This window comes from Leucoraja erinacea, chromosome 8 (genome assembly GCF_028641065.1).
Source record: "Leucoraja erinacea ecotype New England chromosome 8, Leri_hhj_1, whole genome shotgun sequence".
NCBI classification, from domain to species: Eukaryota; Metazoa; Chordata; class Chondrichthyes; order Rajiformes; family Rajidae; genus Leucoraja; species Leucoraja erinaceus.
Genome location: NC_073384.1, coordinates 56,208,891 through 56,228,273, shown reverse-complemented (window position 1 = coordinate 56,228,273; position 19,383 = coordinate 56,208,891). Strand labels below are relative to the sequence as shown.

The following is a 19,383-nucleotide window of genomic DNA, read 5'->3' as shown; positions in this document are numbered from 1 at the left end:
CCGAATGTTCGTGCTTACAGGCAAAGAAAAATCAAAAGCGCATGCTGAACTACAGTGGCCATATAAAAAAGCAGTAATGGAGGATATCCAACACGAATCACAGGAATTCGTGTCCAAAATCTTTATCATAAAATAGATGGGGGTTGCCACATCATCATAGATTTGACTAATTTGAATACTTTTGTACTTTATATTCATTACTAGATGGGAACCTTTGTTACTGCTAAACAATTGATCCCTAGGTTACTCCATGGCAAGCATCGTATTAAAAAATGCTTACTATACAGTACCCATTAAAGGTGACCACAGATGTTATTTAACACAATGGATCATCTGCGGTACACCCTTAACACAGTTCACATGTCAGTGACTTTGCCGAAAGAAAAGGTTACAGCCTTAATGGAGGCTTGCAGCAAAACAAAACCATCCATCAGACTGGTAGCAAGAATAATTGGCATTATAGTGGCTGCGTTTCCAGCCACACAAATCGGACCTTTACATTATCAAAAATTACAGAGGGCAAACATTCGTGCACTCAAAAATAATGGGGTTCATTCTGACAGACCAATGAAGCTACCAACAGAGGCCACAATGGAACTAAAATGGTAGAAACATAGCATTAGGCATTGTTCCGATCCAAACATTATCAGCTACCCGTCTATGGAACTACATACTGATGCCAGTGCACTTGGATAGAAACATAGAAATTAGGTGCAGGAGTAGGCCATTCGGCCCTTCGAGCCTGCACCGCCATTCAATATGATCATGGCTGATCATCCAACTCAGTATCCCGTACCTGCCTTCTCTCCATACCCCCTGATCCCCTTAGCCACAAGGGCCACATCTAACTCCCTCTTAAATATAGCCAATGAACTGGCCTCAACTACCCTCTGTGGCAGAGAGTTCCAGAGATTCACCACTCTCTGTGTGAAAAAAGTTCTTCTCATCTCAGTTTTAAAGGATTTCCCCCTTATCCTTAAGCTGTGACCCCTTGTCCTGGACTTCCCTAACGTTGGGAACAATCTTCCTGCATCTAGCCTGTCCAACCCCTTAAGAATTGTGTAAGTTTCTATAAAATCCCCTTTCAATCTCCTAAATTCTAGAGAGTATAAACCAAGTCTATCCAGTCTTTCTTCATAAGACAGTCCTGACATCCCAGGAATCAGTCTGGTGAACCTTCTCTGCACTCCCTCTATGGCATGTTCCCTCTATGGCTACCAATTCCATCTCCAGCTGTGGGGGAGATGGAATGCACAGGATGTATCATTATTACTCACACTGGGCATAAACTACCTGGGAATGTTGAGTGCATTCCATGGCCTAAAGTCATATTGTTCGGGGTCATATCACCAGCATGTTTAGACTACAAATTGACAATACCACCGTGGTAGCACATGTCAACCATATGGGTGGAAACAAATCGACATCATGTGACTATCTGGCCAACACAATTTGGCAATAGTGTATCCAGATAGATATTTGGATATCGGCTACCTACTTACCAGGTAAACTGAATTTAGTGGCAGACAACAGGTCACGCTAATTCTATGAAAAACACTGAACGGATGTTGGATAAAAAATGTATTGCTGAAATTACAGCACGGTATGGAACACCAGATATCGACTATTCACATCCATGCTCTCACCAGTTATCAAATTATGTTCATGGGAACCAGAACCTGGGGCAGTGGCTACAGATGCATTTTCATTGCATTGGGGGATTATTTATTTATGCATTCCCCACTTCTGCCTCATCAGTCGTGTATTTAGGAACATACAGTAGACTCCGCGTCTGATATTTTGATAATACCCGATTGGCCTACTCAACCATGGGTCCCGGTGATACACGACATGGTATTAGAACCATGCATCACCATCCATCATAGACCTAATTTACTGGTTCTTCCCGCAACAAGGGGTAGTTACCCATGTCATAATTATATAAACCTATTAATTTATAGAGTTGAAAGCACCTCTACTACACCTGGGACTGACGGACCGAACAGTGGATATTATTTCAGCGGCTCACAGCCAGTCCACCAAAAATCAGTACTTGGTGTCATCAAGAAATGGGAAGTACTGTCACAACAATAAACATCACCCACAGATCTATGAACATCCCGTCTGTTCTGGAATTCCTGGCACACCTCCATTACGATGAGAGGCTCAGTCATAGTGCCATCAACTGCGCCAGAAGTGCTCTGTCAACATACCTGTGGCAAGGAACAGAGCGGCATTCTGTTGGGACACACCCTGGTAACCAAACTCATGAGGGGCATTTTAATGTTAATCCCCAAGAACCAGGTACTCCCAAATATGGGATGTGAGCATTGTACTGACCATGTTCAGAAACTGGTCTCCAGCTACAGCTCTGTCTCTACAAAAACTGACTATGAAAACAGTCATGCTGATGGCCTTGGTCACGGCACAAAGGGTCCAGTCACTACAGAAACTAAGGCAGGACAACATGATTATTTCATCTGGAAATTTAACTTTTCACATCAATGAAATAGTCAAACATAACAGAGGGGTCAGCAGGCCTAAAAACAGAATTCAGGGCCTACCCGACAGATGGTCGTCTCTGTATTGTAACACACTTACTATTATATATGGAGTATACTAAGATCATCAGAGGGAAAGAAATGTCACTTTAATCAGCTACAAACAGCCATTCAAAACAGTGACAGTCGAGACCATCTCTAGATGGATAAAACAGGTCCTAATAAAGGCTGGAGTAGACACTAGCATTTAAATCTCACTCCACCAGGGCTGCAGCTACATCGGCAACTATGAAATTGGACATTCCTATGGACCAAATCCTCAAGACAGCAGGATGGTCAATGGAGGAAACTTTCCAACGACTTTATAACAAACCAGTCATTGAATCTGGAACATTTGCAGAAACAAATTTAAGTTCTGTAACATAATTTACCCCATAAATAGGGGCAATAATTGATGTTAATATATTTATCGTTGGGTTTCAATATTCGTATTGATGTCTAATGATGTTAACTCTATTCTCCCCATAATCAAGGCAGATGTGATGCATGGACTCATTTCCACGGCATGAAATCACAGCTTTAAAATCTTCACGTAGTCACTCACGTGACTCTGAAGTAAAATAGTAAGATTAAACGAGAACTTACCAGTTTGAAGTTTGATCGTTATTTTATGAGGAGTAACATTGAGGGAATACGTGCCCTCCGCTCCCACCCTTGATCATATACTCAACTGGTATCTCTTCTCTAATCTTACTATGTTTAGTCATTACAGTTATCTGTTATTTTACACCACTGCTTTGAAGAATGACACGCATGCGTCCTGGCGGGGTTCTTCACGTAGTCCCTCAACGTTACTCCTCATAAAATAACGATCAACTTCAAACTGGTAAGTTCTCGTTTAATCTTACTATTCTTGATTTGTACAAGTGTCAGAGGTTATGGGGAGAAGGCAGGAGAATGGGGTTAGGAGGGAGAGATAGATCAGCCATGATTGAATGGCGGAGTGGACTTGATGGGCCGAATGGCCTAATTCTACTCCTATTGGTTATGACCTTATTTTCCTATACTCCACTGAAATGAGTGTGACAGCTGCTAATAGGGATAAGGTGATGTGCATTAGTTCAAGTGCTCTGGTGAGTTATTTACCTTCCCAAAACCCACTCAAGTTCAATTTGCTCAATAATGACTTGTTTTCGCATTGACATTTCACAAACACCATCATTCAACTTAAGTAGCTCTGTGTGGCCCAAGGCTCACACTTCGTCCCCCGAGTCAGATTTGTCTAACTCTCCAGTTAGACTGCACGTACACTGTAACTGAGTTGATGTATTCAACAGAGAGTTAGATAGAGCTCTTAGGGCTAACAGAGTCGAGGGATATGGGGAGAAAGCAGGAACAGGGTATTGATTCTGGATGTTCAGCCATGATCATAATGAATGGCAGTGCTGGCTCAAAGGGCCGGAAGGCCTACTCCTGCACCTATTTTCTATGTTTCTAAAAACATTTCTACTGTGAATATGCTCTTGAATGACTGAAGTTCAAGTGTAAAACTGAATCTTCCTGGTCACTTTTCCTGGAGATTTTCCTCTTCATTTTTATTCTACTCATGTGCAATCTGTCTCTTGGAAGCTGGTAAAATTTCTCAATATAATATCAGTTTCAACTCGGAATATATGTAATTGTTGCAATGTAAAATTCGTATATCTGACACATCGCCTCATCTCCTCCCCTGACTAGTCTAAAGACTAGGCGACACGGTGGCACAGCGGTAGAGTTGCTGCTTTACAGCGCTTGAAGCACCGGAGACCCGGGTCCGATCCCGACTACGGGTGCTGTTTGTATGGAGTTTGTACGTTCTCTGCGTGACTGCGTGAGTTTTCTCTGAGATCTTCGGTTTCTTCCCACATGTCAAAGACGTGCAGGTTTGCAGGTAAATTGACGTATAAATGTAAATTGTTCCTAGTGTGTGTAGGGTAGTGTTAATGTGTGGGGATCACTGGTCAGTGCTGACTCAGTGGGACGAAGGGCCTGTTTCTGCGCTGTATCTCTAAACTAAACTAAACTGAAGAAGGGTCTCGACCTAAAACCTCATCCATTCCTTCTCTCCAGAGATGCTGCATGTCCCACTGACTGACTCCAGGATTTTGTGTCTAATTCGGTTTAAATCAGCATCTGCAGTTCCTTCCTAAACGTCTCCCTGTCTGTTGGGGAGAACAATCTGGACACACAGATTGTTTTGCTAAATTATTTGCTAGAAATGCCACCTGAGCAAATATTCCTGTCTTGATCTCGTGCTGGTAGGGATTTACAATTGAAGTATGCAGACATTTCCACTTTGAAGTTAGTTTTGTGCGTTTTGGTTGAGATAACAAATGCATGAACTGGTACCAATCAATGCTGAAAAAATAAAGACTATGAGAAATCAGAGAGGGCAAAGAGATAAAAATAATGAAGGGAAACTATGTACAGACAGTTAAGAACAGCTGAGATGTGGATCAGATGAAAGATTGGGTGAAACATCAGCAGATGGAATTTAGTTTAGTTTATTATTGTCATGAGTACTGAGATACAGTGAAAAGCTTTTGTTTGCATGTTACCCAGGCAGAGAAAAAACTATACTTGATTACAATCAAGCCATCCGCAGTGCACAGATAAAGGGTAAAGGGTAGACACAAAATACTGGAGTAACTCAGCGGGACAGGCAGCATCTCTGGAGAGAAGGAATGGGTGACGTTTTAGGTCGAGACCCTTCCTCAGACTGATGTCAGGGGAGTGGGCAGGACAGAGATAAAATATAGTCGGAGACAGTAAGACTGGTCGGAGAACTGGGAATGGGAAAGGAATGGAGAGAGGGGGAAAGCAAGGGCTACTTGAAGTTAGAGAAGTCAATGTTCATACCGCTGGGGTGTAAGCTACCAAAGCGAAATATGAGGTGCTGTTCCTCCATTTTGCACAACGTTTAATGCAAGATAAAGTCTGATAAAGCCCTATTAAATATAGTGCAAAAGTCTCCAATGAGGTAAATGGGAGGTCATGACCATACTCTAGCTGATGAGAGGACCATTTAGTTGCCAGATAACAGCTGGGAAGAATCTGTCCCTGAAGCTGGAAATATGCATTTTCGAACTTCTGTACCTCTGGCCTGAAGGGAGATGGGAGAAGAGATAGTGATCAGATTGAAATCGGCCCTAGATTATGCTGGTGGCCTTGCTGAGGGAGCGTGAAGTGCAGATGGAGTCAATGGGAGGGAGGTTGGTTTGCGCGATGGTCTGGGCTACGTCAACAACTCTCTGCAGTTTCATAGTCTGCAGTCTTAGATGGAGCTGTTCTCAAACCAGGCTGTGATCCTGAAAAGTGTGAGGTGATGCAGTTTGGGAAGTCATATGGGGAATAGAACAAATTAAGTAAATGGTACTGCACTAAGGAATGTCGATAATCAGAGGGATCTTGGAAGCAGCAGGAAAGGAAGGTGTAGTAGGCACATGGTATGTCTTAGTTTCATAGAATGGGGTACAGAATATAAAAGTTGGGAGGTTATGTTGCAATTTTACAGAACACTGCTTAGACCGCACTTAACCGGAATATTGTGTGTTTAGATTGCCACAGTATAGGAAGGATGCTTAGTGTAGAGATACAGCATGGAAACAGGTCCTTTGGCCCACCGTATCCGTGCTGACCAGCGATACCCGCACACTAACGCTATTCTATACACACTAGGGAAAATTTACAATTTTACCAAGCCAATTAGCCTACAAAAAACCTGTATGTCTTTGGAGTGTTGGATGCAGCTGTAGCTCCCGGAGAAAACCCACGCAGTTCACGGGGAGAACGTACAAACTCCTCACAGACAGCACCCGTAGTCTATGGCGTTGTTAGGCAGCAACTCTACCGCTGTGCCCCCGTGCTGCCCATGTGTTGCAGATGAAATTCATCAGGATGTTACCTGGATTGGAGGACTTTAGTAATGGGGAGAGATTATATAGGCAGGACTTATTGTTCCTGGAGCATAAGGGACTGATGGGTGACCCAACAGAACCATATAACATAATGAGAGGTAAATATATCGCTTTTCTACTCATTACTCATGTCACTACTCACTACTCATGTCAATAATAAACTATAGGCAGTATATATTTCCCAAGGTAGTGGCATCAAAAAGCAAGGAGGTGTAAGATTAAAGTTAGCTGAAAGAATTTTAAAAGTGATTTGAGGGGAACGTTGTTACACAGATTGTGATTGATATCTGGAACTCAGTGCCAGAGCAGTTAGTAGAATCAGATACAATTACTATGTTTAAGAGACAGTTAGACTGGCATTTGAACAGGCAAGACATTGAATGAGACACAAAGTGCCGGAGTAACACAGCGGGTCAGGCAACATTTCAGGCACACACGTGGTGCTTTTGGTCGGGACCCTTCTTCAGGCTTCTTTAGTCCGAAGAAGGGCCCCGACCGGAAACGCCACCTCTCCAAGTGCTCCAGAGATGCTGCCTGATCCGCTCCAGCACTTTGTGTCTTTTTTTGGGAGAAAAAAACCCAGCATCTGCAGCTCGCATTTTCTACAAGACATTGAAGGATACGGACATAATGCAGCCAAGTGGAATTAATGTAGATGAATGCAAACAGGACAGCAAGGACATAATGGTCTGGAAAGCCCACTTCTGTCCGGAGAAACTCTACAACTCTCTAAAAGTATTCTTCTATCAAAATGTGGTGTTTGTCCAATTATTCAATGAACAAGTGATTTATTAACTATGTCTTACTGTTGCATGATGAAAATTTACTGATGTATGCTTTTCAAACTGACAGCATGTGATGGAAGCTATAAATGCAGGTGTTAATCCTGCAGGGAACTCTACCAATCAAAGCAGCCACTGGGATTTAGGCAGCTCCTTCTTCTTTGCTGGCACCATTATAACTACCATAGGTAAGACATTTCTAATAAATCTTGCATCCATCATTCATAATTAATGTTGACCTCATTAATTTCAAGAAACTGAACCCTGAGCATCATCACGTCTCGTATATTTCAGCTGTGCCAAAATCATCAAACTTGCTGATGGCGTTTAGCCCAGTGAGCTATTTGACAACAAGTGCATGTTCTTCCTTCTGTAAACCATGGGATTCACAAAATTAAGTTGGACATGTGGCTGTCATTTACTGTTACGTGATTCGCGTGTGTTCTCCAGGCAATAAATTCAAGTATGTTGAAGAGAAAGGTAATCTTGGATTTTCAATTACATTTAGTGCACTCCACACCAAATTGTTTTCAATAATGGAGATCCTACATTATCTCATTTCAGTATAAAACAATTTGTCTTCATGCGATAATCTCTCAATCTTTTAGTTACTGCAAATTGAATTTTGATATTGGCTTTAATTTAAAGTGATCAATATCAAAATCTATATTACTAAATCTCTGTTCTTGACCGCTTTTGGCCTTCTGTGCTGCGAATTCCGAGAGAACGCCGCCACCTACGGCCGTCATTTTTGGCCACCTCACTCAGAGCCCCCCTCAGCCGCATGTGTGCCGAGGATTTTTCCCATCGATGAAAAATGAGAGAGATATTAATGTTTTTTACAAAATTCCCCATTCTCTCTGCTGCCCCTGCTGGAGGGAGGGGGAGGGACTATAAAACCAGGAAGTGGTGTGCCTCAATCAGTCTCTGCAAGTGGTGTGCCTCAATCGGTCTCTGCAAGTGGTATGCCTCAATCAGAGCTCTGAATAACACTGAACAAATGTCTCCACAACTGTGAGTACCCATAATGTGGTTTAAAAATGAATATATGGTTAGTTTGAGGAAAAAAGCACTGCCTACAAATGGTTGTTTGGGTCGAAGTAAAAATGCACCCTCTCTCTCTCTCCCCTCCTCTCTCTCCCCACGGCTCTCTCTCTCTCTCTCCCCTCTCTCCCCCTCTCCCTCTCCCTCTCCCTCTCTCTCCCCCTCTCCCTCTCTCCCTCTCTCCCCCTCTCTCCCTCTCTCCCTGTGGGTTCCCTCTCAGTGTTTCTCTGAACCTCTCTCCCCCTGTGGAAGAGGGCCATTTCTTTGCCCAAAGGAAAGATTGATCTATAGAGTGGAGTGGGGAAAAACATGATAAAGAATTGGAACTCCACGTAGGAGTTGGGTTATTTGAACTTGGGCAATGTTTTTTAATTGCAGCAGACAGCGAATAAGAAGCCTTTCTGCCAGAATGCTAAATGGAGATTGATCTCTGTCATGAGTAATGCTAGGGTTTTTTTAAACCTTGTTCTTGACTCTACTGGAAATCAAACCCATAAATATATTTTATGAGCTCACTCTTTCCTGATTTTGCCAGTAGACATAGCTGATTGGTGTTGACTCCATCATTTGGTCAACCTACTAATCGCAAGGCTGTTTTGGACTTTGCTTCATTGACTCTGTAACCTGGGCCTCTTGGTCCTCGTATGCATCTGCCCACTGACACAAGCACACCTCCGTTGCTGCCACACGTTGAGCCATTAGTCCTGCTGAACGTCTCGTTAAAGCGATTCCACATTCTACTCAAAAGCCGGCACTTCATAATCTAGCCCTCATAGTCTTGTTTACAACTGACTGTTGCTGATTGCTCTGCCTCGGTTCTTGATATCTTGTGCTCTGATTTTAAAACTTTAATTATGAATGGCCACATTTCTGCTCCATGCACGACCTATCTATCCCCTGCCATATTACTGTAATCCTCCTGCCTCTTTCACTTCTGGAGCCATCTCTGGCCAATTTGCTACTTAAACCCCAAATAATGGATATTTTCTAAGGCAGAGATAGATAGATTTTTGATTAGTACGGGTGTCAGAGGTTATGGGGAAAAGGCAAGAGAATAGGTTAAGAGGCAAAGATAAATCAGCCATGATTGAATGGTGGAGGAGACTTGATGGGCCGAATGGCCGAATTCTGCTCCTATCTCATAACCTTATAGCATTTCTGTTCATCAGCCTGTCTGCTTTCTTCGTTGGGCCGAATGGCTCATTTCAAAATCCATGTTGCTTAAAAAGATAACGGACCCTCCCTCATCTTTAGCAATATACTATCCCCTTAGAATTAAGTACACAAACATTGACCAGAATTTATTTGGGTCCTCTGCTCTCACCTCCTCCTCTTTCCTCTCCAATCTCCGCACCGCCTTCCATTCTCCTTCCTGCACCTTATCTCATTCCTTCTTCACCATCCTCACCTCTCCTCTCATCACCTCCTCTCCTTCCCCACTGCTCTACTCATCACCTCCCTCTCTCTGTTCCACCACACCTCCCATCTCTTTTCCTCTCCACTGCTCTCACCACTCCTCTCTTCTTCCCGCCCACCTTTCACCACCCTGATTTTAATCCCTCGCCTTCTCCACTTCCCCCACATCTTCTTTCAATCCTGAATTACATCTCAAAAAATCCCATTTCTTCAAAATTTTATTCACAAAGATTTCACTTCATCTTCCATAAAAAATGACACAGATTTTGTTTGCCACCTTAACTGCTCATAGCATGACAGTAATGTTAGCATATCTTTGGGTCTAATGCATGAACGGGAGTGCGAACAAGGCTGGGATGTGAGATTTAATGTGCAGAACGCATCACACATTTTGAGCTTTAGCATTTTGCACCCCACCCCCCCCCCCCCCCCCCCCCCCCCCCCCCCCCCCCCCCCCTCCTCCTAACCAATATTGCTTTGGTCACACATTTTATGCCATATTCAATGTTTCCCTTACGTTACTGGTTGTGGTTGTCTAACCCGAAGTAAACATGACCAGTACAAAAACTTTATCTGCCCATCATTATTTTCCTTTGTAACTGAAAAATATTTTACTAAATCTAAGATATAGATTCTTCTCATGGAATTCTTACATGCAACTTTTTCATATTTCAGTAATGTAAAATGTTTACTACCCTTCTGGGTGCAATAGTTAAGAGTTATAGCTTTTTAATCCCCAAACGGCAAAGTAATTGAAATATCCTTACACTGAACTCGGGTAATGTTGACACCAGTCTGTTAATGTATATTAATAATTACGTTTATTTATATATAAAAGTTCTTTTAAATTTCCTTGCCCAAAATTTTTGTCATCTCATGTTTATTTTCAAATAAAATATTCACATTGAAAACCACTTTTGTTCTTGTGAATTTATTGAAAATCTCATTATATGAGCACTGAAGATAAATGTTCGTTCTTTATCTAATTTTAGTTTAATTCGCCAAATCACATTTATTCCCATAACTGGTTTAAAATTAGGCGTTATTAGAATGATTTGTTCACCATGGCTTTATTAGAATGATTTAGACTGGGACAGAGAAACAGCAATAGACCTTCTTACTCATCAAGCCTATTTTATTCATGAAAAGAGTATCAATCTGTGTAAGACGTTGCTGTTCTATGGATGTAATCACTGGAGTCTCCCAGAGGGAAAGTGGTGTCTTTGTGCTTCCTGTGATTTTAAAATGTTTTATCTGAGAAACCTTTTATTGGTACAGACCACTTTTTAAATGACACGTGGTTTTCTTGTTGGTTCTGGTGTACATTGTGGACAGATCGTGCCCAGTCAGACCAACCACAGTTCAGCCACATATCTCTGAACTGTGGTCCCAAGCACAGTAGTCTAGAAGTGCCAGACACAGTATTCATTCCCTTATCAGGATGTACAAATGGCAACACAGAATCAAATATTTTAGTTTAGAATGGTTCTAATATCAGTAAATATTTAAATATTGCTAATAGATAATTATGCAAAACTTGAACTTGGGCGTATGAATAAACCCTGCGGAAATGAATATTAATTTGGAATTTTAGATAGCGATTGCAGAAGTTAGATAAATTACATATTAATTATCATCTGCAACATTGTTTAATTTACTGATAAAGAATTGTACAGGAATGGGTGATTTTCAACAATTGTGTGTAGCAGATTGATTGAAGATGAACTGGCCATGTCTGCTACGATGCAGGAGGAAGAAGACCTAATATATTAATATATAGGAGCTTCATTTATATTCAGTCACTAAGCTTTCTTGAGTGGCTGTGCCTAACCAGAACAAACTCATAAACAAGATGAAAACTTGATTAAAAATGCATGCAAGTAAGAGAAGTGGGAAGAGATAGCGTAGAGTTCATAAGATATCAAATAAATATGACTGCACAAAAAGTAGCTACGTACTTTGTGTCTTCTGTGCAAAGTTATGAAGATTGAATCCTATATCAATTGGAGATTTTTGAGGATGTAATTAGTAGAATGGACAAGGGAGAGCCAGTGGATGTGGTGTATCTGGACTTTGAAAAAGCTTTTGACAAGGTCCCACACAAGAGATTAATGTGCAAAATTAGAGCACATGGTATTGGGGGTAGGGTATTGACATGGATAGAGAACTGGTTGGCAGACAGGAAGCAAAGAATAGGAATTAATGGGTCCTTTTCAGAATGGCAGGCAGTGACTAGTGGGGTGCCGCAAGGCTCTGTGCTGGGGCCCCAGTTGTTTACAATATAGATTAACAATTTAGATGAGGGAATTAAAGGTAACATCTCTAAATTTGCAGATGACACAAAGCTGGGTGGCAGCGTGACATGCTTGAGGATGCTATGAGGTTGCAGGGTGACGGATAGGTTGGGTGAGTGGGCAGAAGCATGGCAGATGCAGTATAATGTGGATAGATGTGAGGTTATCCACTTTGGTGGCAAGATCAGGAAGGCAGATTATTATCTGAATGGTGTCAGATTAGGAGAAGGGGAGGCACAATGACCTGGGCGTGCTTGTACATCAGTCACTGAAAGTAAGCATGCAGGTGCAGCAGGCAGTGAAGAAAGCTAATGGCCTTCATTGTGAGAGGATTTGAGTTTAAAAGCAAGGTGGTCCTACTTCAGTTATACAGGGCCCTGGTGAGACCGCATCTGTAGTATTGTGTGGAATTTTAGTCTCTAAATTTGAGGAAGGACATTATTGCTATTGAGGGAGTGCAGCATAGGTTCACCAGGTTAATTCCCGGGATGGCGGGACTGACATATGATGAAATAATCGGTCGACTGGGCTTATATTCGCTGGAATTTAGGATGAGAGGGGATCTCATAGAAACATATAAAATTCTTTGAGGATTGGACAGGGAAAAATGTTCCCGATATTGGGGGAGTCCAGAACCAGAGGTCACAGTTTAAGAATTAGGGGTGGGCCATTTTAGGACTGAGATGAGGAAAAACTTTTACACCCAGAGATTTGTGAATCTCTGGAATTCTCTGCCACAGAAGGCAGTGGAGGCCAATTCCCTGAATGTTTTCAAGAGTTAGTTAGATTTAGCTCTTAGGGCTAAGTGAATCAAGGGATATGTGAAAAAAGCCAGAATGGGGTACTGATTTTGGATGATCAATGACCCAATTTTAGTGAGGGCAAATTATACTGCGAATGCCCTTGAAATAATATTTAAATTGCCTGTACAAATTCTGTTTAGCACGCACATAAAGAATAGTTAACCTTTGGAGAGCTATTGGAAGCTTTTGAGCAAGTATATTCATTCGATGCCAGGAGAGGAGAGGTGTAATGAAAAGGAGCAATAAATAAAGACATCTAGCAACAGGAAGATGTTGAACCAGCAATGTTATACGTAGAGGATTCAAAACAGATGGCCGATTAATAACATATGATCATACCATTTACCTCAATCAGTCACAATTAATTGAAATATAAAATGAATCACATTTCAATATATTGCATGATCTTCCTACCGAGAGATACATTTAATAAGTGTTTATACTGGAGTCCTTTCTTCTGATAGATTTATTGCATTTACAAAAAAAAATCACTGTGTGCCTTATACAGTTTGATTCTATTTTCTCCTAGGTTTTGGAAAGATTTCTCCAAATACTGTAGGTGGAAAAGTATTCTGCATTATTTATGCCTTATTAGGAATTCCTCTGTTTGGGTTTTTGCTTGCTGGTGTTGGAGATCAATTGGGAACAATATTTGGAAAAGGAACCGCGAAAGTAGAAGACATATTTCTTGTAAGTAATATAAATCTTCAAAATTTTAGAAACGCCATTAAGTCTTTCAGTGTCCTATTTTGCAGGTGTCATTATAAACGAGTGCATATTTCGTTTTACATGTACTGTTCAAAAAAATTAAGTAATCTTTCAACAAAAACTAATTAATTACAGAGACATTTCAAGCTTTTGTACTGTAATATAATAACATTTTTTTTTTAAATCTTCTCAATTCTATACTTTTCAGTTTTGGTATTTCCATTTGATTCCATAGTGTTGTTTCCGTATATGTTCTATGCTTGATCTCAAATTAATCCACAAATAAATTAAACATGAAACAGCTGATAGTTTCACTGGGAATGAAGAGTATAAATCTAGTAAAATTGTGGGGTGAATAACAAGTAGGTAACTGGAAATTAAAAAAAAAATAGTTTAACAGATAGCAGGCAGAAGGAATCAAAAAATGCCAGTGGAGTTGAGAGTATGACATGGAAGGCATTCAGAAGATCACAATCTGTTACGCATTCATTTTGCAACAACCAGGCTGTGACCAGTGGGTACAGCAGAAGTCGCTGCCTTAGCCCATCTTTTCACTATCAATATCAACAGATTTTCTGTGAAGACCAAGGCTACTGAAGAGTCTGAAGAAGGGTCTCAACCCCAAACGTCACCTTTTCCTTCACTCCATAGATGCTGCCTCACCCTCTGAGTTTCTCCAGCGTTTTTATCTACCTTCTATTTTTCCAGAATCTGCAGTTCCTAATTAAACTAGATGGGATTGTGATTTCAGAAGAAGATGCAAGAAGGGTTAAAGGGATTATGGACAATCGGAGTGAATGTGCTTGGACATAGCAGTTGCAATAGAACGTGGAAAACATGTAAGGGTACCAACTGGTGCACAGAAAAAGCAGTGTAATATTTGTTAAAAAGTGAAGGATTGTGTGATGTTGAGTTTCAAAATGACTTTAACCTATATAGTTACAGATGAGGAGCTGGGAATGGGAGTCAGTCATTCGCCATTTTTGGGCTGGAATGGATACAATGGGCTCAGTGATATTATCTGAAGTGTATATTTGTATGATGCCTTGAAGGCCAATCAGCCGTCATTGTTGCGGTTAGAGTCTCTGTTGTGATGGTGTGGATCCACAAAACTGCCCCATGTTGCAAGGATGAATGAACCTTTTTAAATTTTGCTGGATACTCAATATCCACAGTCAAGGCTTATCTACAGTTTTCTGCCCTGCTTTGGAAGTTTCAGGACTTAGATCCAGTGATGAAGGACTAGCATTGTCTTTCCAACTCGGGAAGATGTAAAGCCTGGAGTGGGACTTATATGTGATGCTGTAGAGAATGCGGGTTTATAAGGTGTGGTCAAAGCAGGCTTGGCAAACCATTGTAAATTATGTTATAGATGATCCACTCTGCACTAGTGCAGTACACGGGTGGAAGAAATGAATATTTATGATAGAGAACGGATGCCAATCAAATAGGCTTCTTGATCATGAATGCTATCAGTAGTTGAATATGGTTAAAATCCATCCAGGCACATGGAAACAGTTCTATCACAGTCATAGCTAATGTTGGAAATGTTTTGAGCTTTCAGGAGATGAGTCACTTGTTATAGAGAACAAGCTTCTGATCCAATGTTGTAGGAATGAATCATGTGGCTGGTCCTGTTACATTTCTGGTCCGTCATGAACCCGCAGATATGGGTAATGCGGTCTCGATGATGGTAAATGGTATTGAATTTAAATGTGGGTTGTTAGAATTTCTCTTGTTGGAACTTATCTTGAAAGTGCACACCACCAAACTCAGGAACAGCTTCTTCTCATCTGTTGTAGACACAAAATGTTGGAGTAACTCAGCGAGACAGGTAGCATATCTGGAGAGAAGGAATGGGTGACATTTTGGGTCGAGACCCTTCTTCAGACTGATGTCAGGGGAGTGGGTGATCCAGAGACAGAATGTAGTGGGAGACACTAAGACTGGTGGGGGAACTGGGAAGAGGGAGGGGATGGTGAGAGAGGGAAAGCAAGGGCTACTTGAAGTTAGAGATGTCAATGTTCATACCGCTGGGGTGCAAGCAACCCAAGCGAAATATGAGGTGCTGTTCCTCCAATTTGCACTGGGCCTCACTCTGACAATGGAGGAGACCCAGGACAGAAAAAGGTCAGATTGGGAATGGGAGGGGGAGTTGAGCAACAGGAAGATCAGGTAGGTTTAGGCGGACCGAGTGGAGGTGATCAGCGAAACGATCGCCGAGCCTGCGCATGGTCTCGCCGATATACAGGAGTCCACACTTGGAACAGCGGATACAGTAGATGAGGTTGGAGGAGGGGCAAGTGAACCTCTGCCTCACCTGAAAAGATTGTTGGGTCCTTGGCCAGAGTCGAAGGGGGAGGTATAGGGACAGGTGTTGCATCTTCTGTGGTTGCAGGAGAAAGTACCTGGGGAGGAGGTGGTTTGGATGGGAAGGGACGAGTTGACCAGGGAGTTGCAGAGGGAACTTTCTTTGTGGAAAACGGAAAGGGGTGAAGATGGGAAGATGTGGTTAGTACTGGGATCCCGCTGAAGGTGGCGAAAATGTTAGAGAATTATGTGTGACAAAAATGTCGTAGGGTTATGGGTGGTGAAAATATCGGAGGATTATGGGTGGTGAAAATGTTGTTAGGCTTCTGAACAGTCCTTCCATAAGCTAGAGTACTGTCTGATCCATCTCTGCCCTATTGTGGACATTGGACTTGGTCTATAGATTTGATGCATTAGAATGCGGAGAGATATATTCTGCACTGTATCTTCCCTTTTGGTCTTTCTACTGTACTCGTAAATTGATTTAATTGTATTTATGGATAATATATCTGATCTGTTTGGACAGCATACAATATAAAGCTTTTTGCTACACATAGGTACATGTGGCAATAACAAACCCTAAACTTAAACCTGAACCGTATCTATTTCAGGTAGGGGCTCTGCACAACTAAAAGTCATTGACTTGATTACCAGTGAACTTTTTTGCAGTGTGGAGTTGACATAGCACATAACTTGCAGCCTTTTTTGTCATGTGTATGCAAAGAACAACTGTCTTCTCTCTAATAGGAAGCCATTTGCCGTGACAATTTTCTGATGATCAATAAAGCAAAATAATTAGATGTTTTGTAGGGAGAAATACATTTGTAGAGTTCTTTGAAGAATATCAATCTTTTAAATCCTCACCTTACTGATGCTAAAATCAATAATCCAAATTAAGGTGTAAGATTGCCTTCATGCCATTAACCTGTGTCGCATTGACTGTCATAGAGTCATAGTCATAGTCGTACAGCATGGACCAGGCCCTTCAGCCCAACTTGCCCATTCCGACCAACATGCCCATGATATGGGTCTACACGTCCCACCTGCCTGCATTTGGCCCATATCCCTCTAAACCCATCCTATGCATGAACTTGTCCAAATGTTTTTTAAATGTTGTGATAGTACCTGCCTCAACTACCTCATCAGTCAGCTCGTTGCACATGCCTACTACCCTTTGCATGTAAAAAAAAAGTTATCTCTCTGGTTCCTCTTAAATCTTTCCCCCCTTACCATAAACTGTGTCCTTTGGTTTTTGATTTCCCTACTCTGGGTATTGCAGGCAACACACTAACTTCACGCTGCCTGCTCATTTAAATGTGGATGCCGCAGCAAGTATGGTCACGATCAGTTGTCTAGCCATCTAACAATCAACTAGACCACTAGTCCATTCACTAAAGTCCCCATCACTTCCCCAACAATAACACTCCATGCAGAGGGATTTGCTGTCCAACATGAAAGCAGCATTGGTCAACTGTGCTCAGACCTCGAGTCCAACGATGAGTCCGGGTATGATCAACTTTACAGCTTCTTTCATAAGTGATAGGAGCAGAATTAGGTCATTTGGCCCTTCAAGTCTGCTCCACCGTTCAATCATGACTGATTTATCTCTCCAAAACTAACCCCATTCACCTGCCTTCTCCCCAAAACCCCCTGACATCCGTACTAATCAAGTGCACTACGTTTGTAACACAATTTCAAATTGGGGCATGTAAGATCAGAAGACGGCCACTTCAGACAGCTAACTCCATGGTGGTAGACAATGTTGTATAAAGCCACTTACAGCATCTCAAAATACTCTGGCAATTTGGCCTTGTCAGCCATCTGCTGACATCTCTGCTGTAAGTTAACAGGTGTCCTAAACAGGCCCTTCAGCCCACCAAGTCCACGCCGACCATCAATCACGCGTTTGCACTAGTTCTCTGTTATCTCACTTTTGCATCCACTTTCTCCACACTGGGGGCAATTTACAGAGGCCAATTAATCTACAAACCACCTTGTCTTTTGAGTGTGGGAGGAAACCGGAACACCCGTAGAAAACCACACGGTCACAGAAAGAAAGTACAAACTCCATAAAGACAGTGCCCATAGTCAGGATCAAACCCGGGTCTCTGGCATTGTAAAGGGCCTGTCCCACGAGTATGCGACTCCATGCGGCAAGCGCAACCTAACGTGGTCGCTTGAGCCGTACGGTCTCGCGGGGCCGGTCCCACTTCGATCGCCGGAACCGTATGGAGTTGTGCGGAGCTGGTCCCGACATCGCGCGGGGCTCCGAAAAACTGACACTGTCCAAAAACTCTGTGCAGCAACGGCCTGCCGGCCCGCAGCCGCATTGAGGCCGTACGCAGCACCTCGACGGGCGTGCGCAGCGTCTTGACGCCGTACGCAGCATCTTGACGGCGTACACCTTCGCTCGAACTTCACGTCAACTCGTACAGGATCACTCGACCCCCGCTTCCGGTTTGGTCGCGCTCGCCGCAAGCAGTCGCATGCTGGTGGGACAGGCCCTGTAAGGGGATCACTCGACCTCCGCGCGGCCCCCGCTTCCGGTTTGGTCGCGCTTGCAGTCGCATGCTCGTGGGACAGGCCCTTAAGGCAGTATTTTTACTGATGCACCACTGAGCCACCACTGTAAATAGCAATTAGCCTGTAGGTATTTGCCAATCCATTTAAATGGCAATATTGTGTGATTCTTCCTAGTTCTAACTATATATTGGAATATATCTGCATTATATGTTACTTGATGCATATCTGAACTGCATATTTCCAACACGCATTAACTCTTACCAATACAGTGTGCAATGTGATTTCACCGACGTACTGTACATGCATGCAGAACGTGTATGTTATTTTGTATCCCGGGAGCCTCATAATGTCCAATAAACAAGCTCCAACAATCATAGTTATAGAGTCATAGCGTGGAAACAGGCCCTTGGGCTCAACTTGCCCATACCAGCCAACTGTGCATCTACTCTGGGCAAGGGAATCGGTGCACCTAATTCACCTAGTCAGGGAAAGTGTGCATTTAATTCACCGTCTCTGGGCAAGAGACTCTGTGCATTTAATTCACCGTCTCTGGGAAAGAGACTCTGAGCATCTGAGTCATAAGACATCTGGAAACTTGAGTAAAAACGAGACCAAGCATACATCAAACCTTTTTATCAGATATTTGTGTTCTGATCCAGAAGGCTGACTGGAGCTCCTGGGTTTACTTCACCTTCCCAGTTCCATACTGACCTTAGGTTACACAAAAAAGCTGGAGAAACTCAGCGGGTGCAGCAGCATCTATGGAGCGAAGGAGATTCAACGTTTCGGGCCGAAAACCCTTCTTTGATCGGGGGCGGGGGTGGGTGGGGACAAGAAAGGGAGAAGGAGGAGTAGCCAGAAGGCTGGAGGGTGGGAGGCCCTGCTGTCTCCTCCCACCCTCCAGCCTTCTGGCTACTCCTCCTTTTCCCTTTCTTGTCCTCACCCACCCCCGCCCCTGATCAGTCTGAAGAAGGGTTTCGGCCCGAAACGTTGCCTATTTCCTTCGCTCCATAGATGCTGCTGCACCCGCTGAGTTTCTCCAGCTT

General features: G+C 42.6%; 1 protein-coding gene across 2 annotated transcripts in view; it reads left to right on the top strand.

Annotated features, from left to right (window-relative positions):
• kcnk2a (potassium channel, subfamily K, member 2a) overlaps window positions 1–19,383 on the top strand; it is a 115,923-nt gene that overhangs the window by 69,372 nt on the left and 27,168 nt on the right. Inside the window, exons 3-4 of one of the 2 annotated variants that reach the window (XM_055639741.1) lie at window positions 7,310–7,427; window positions 13,326–13,486. In XM_055639741.1, the coding sequence (XP_055495716.1) occupies window positions 7,310–7,427; window positions 13,326–13,486 (279 nt within the window). The remainder of the gene's footprint in view (window positions 1–7,309; window positions 7,428–13,325; window positions 13,487–19,383) is intronic. The other variant, XM_055639742.1, reaches the window with a different exon arrangement.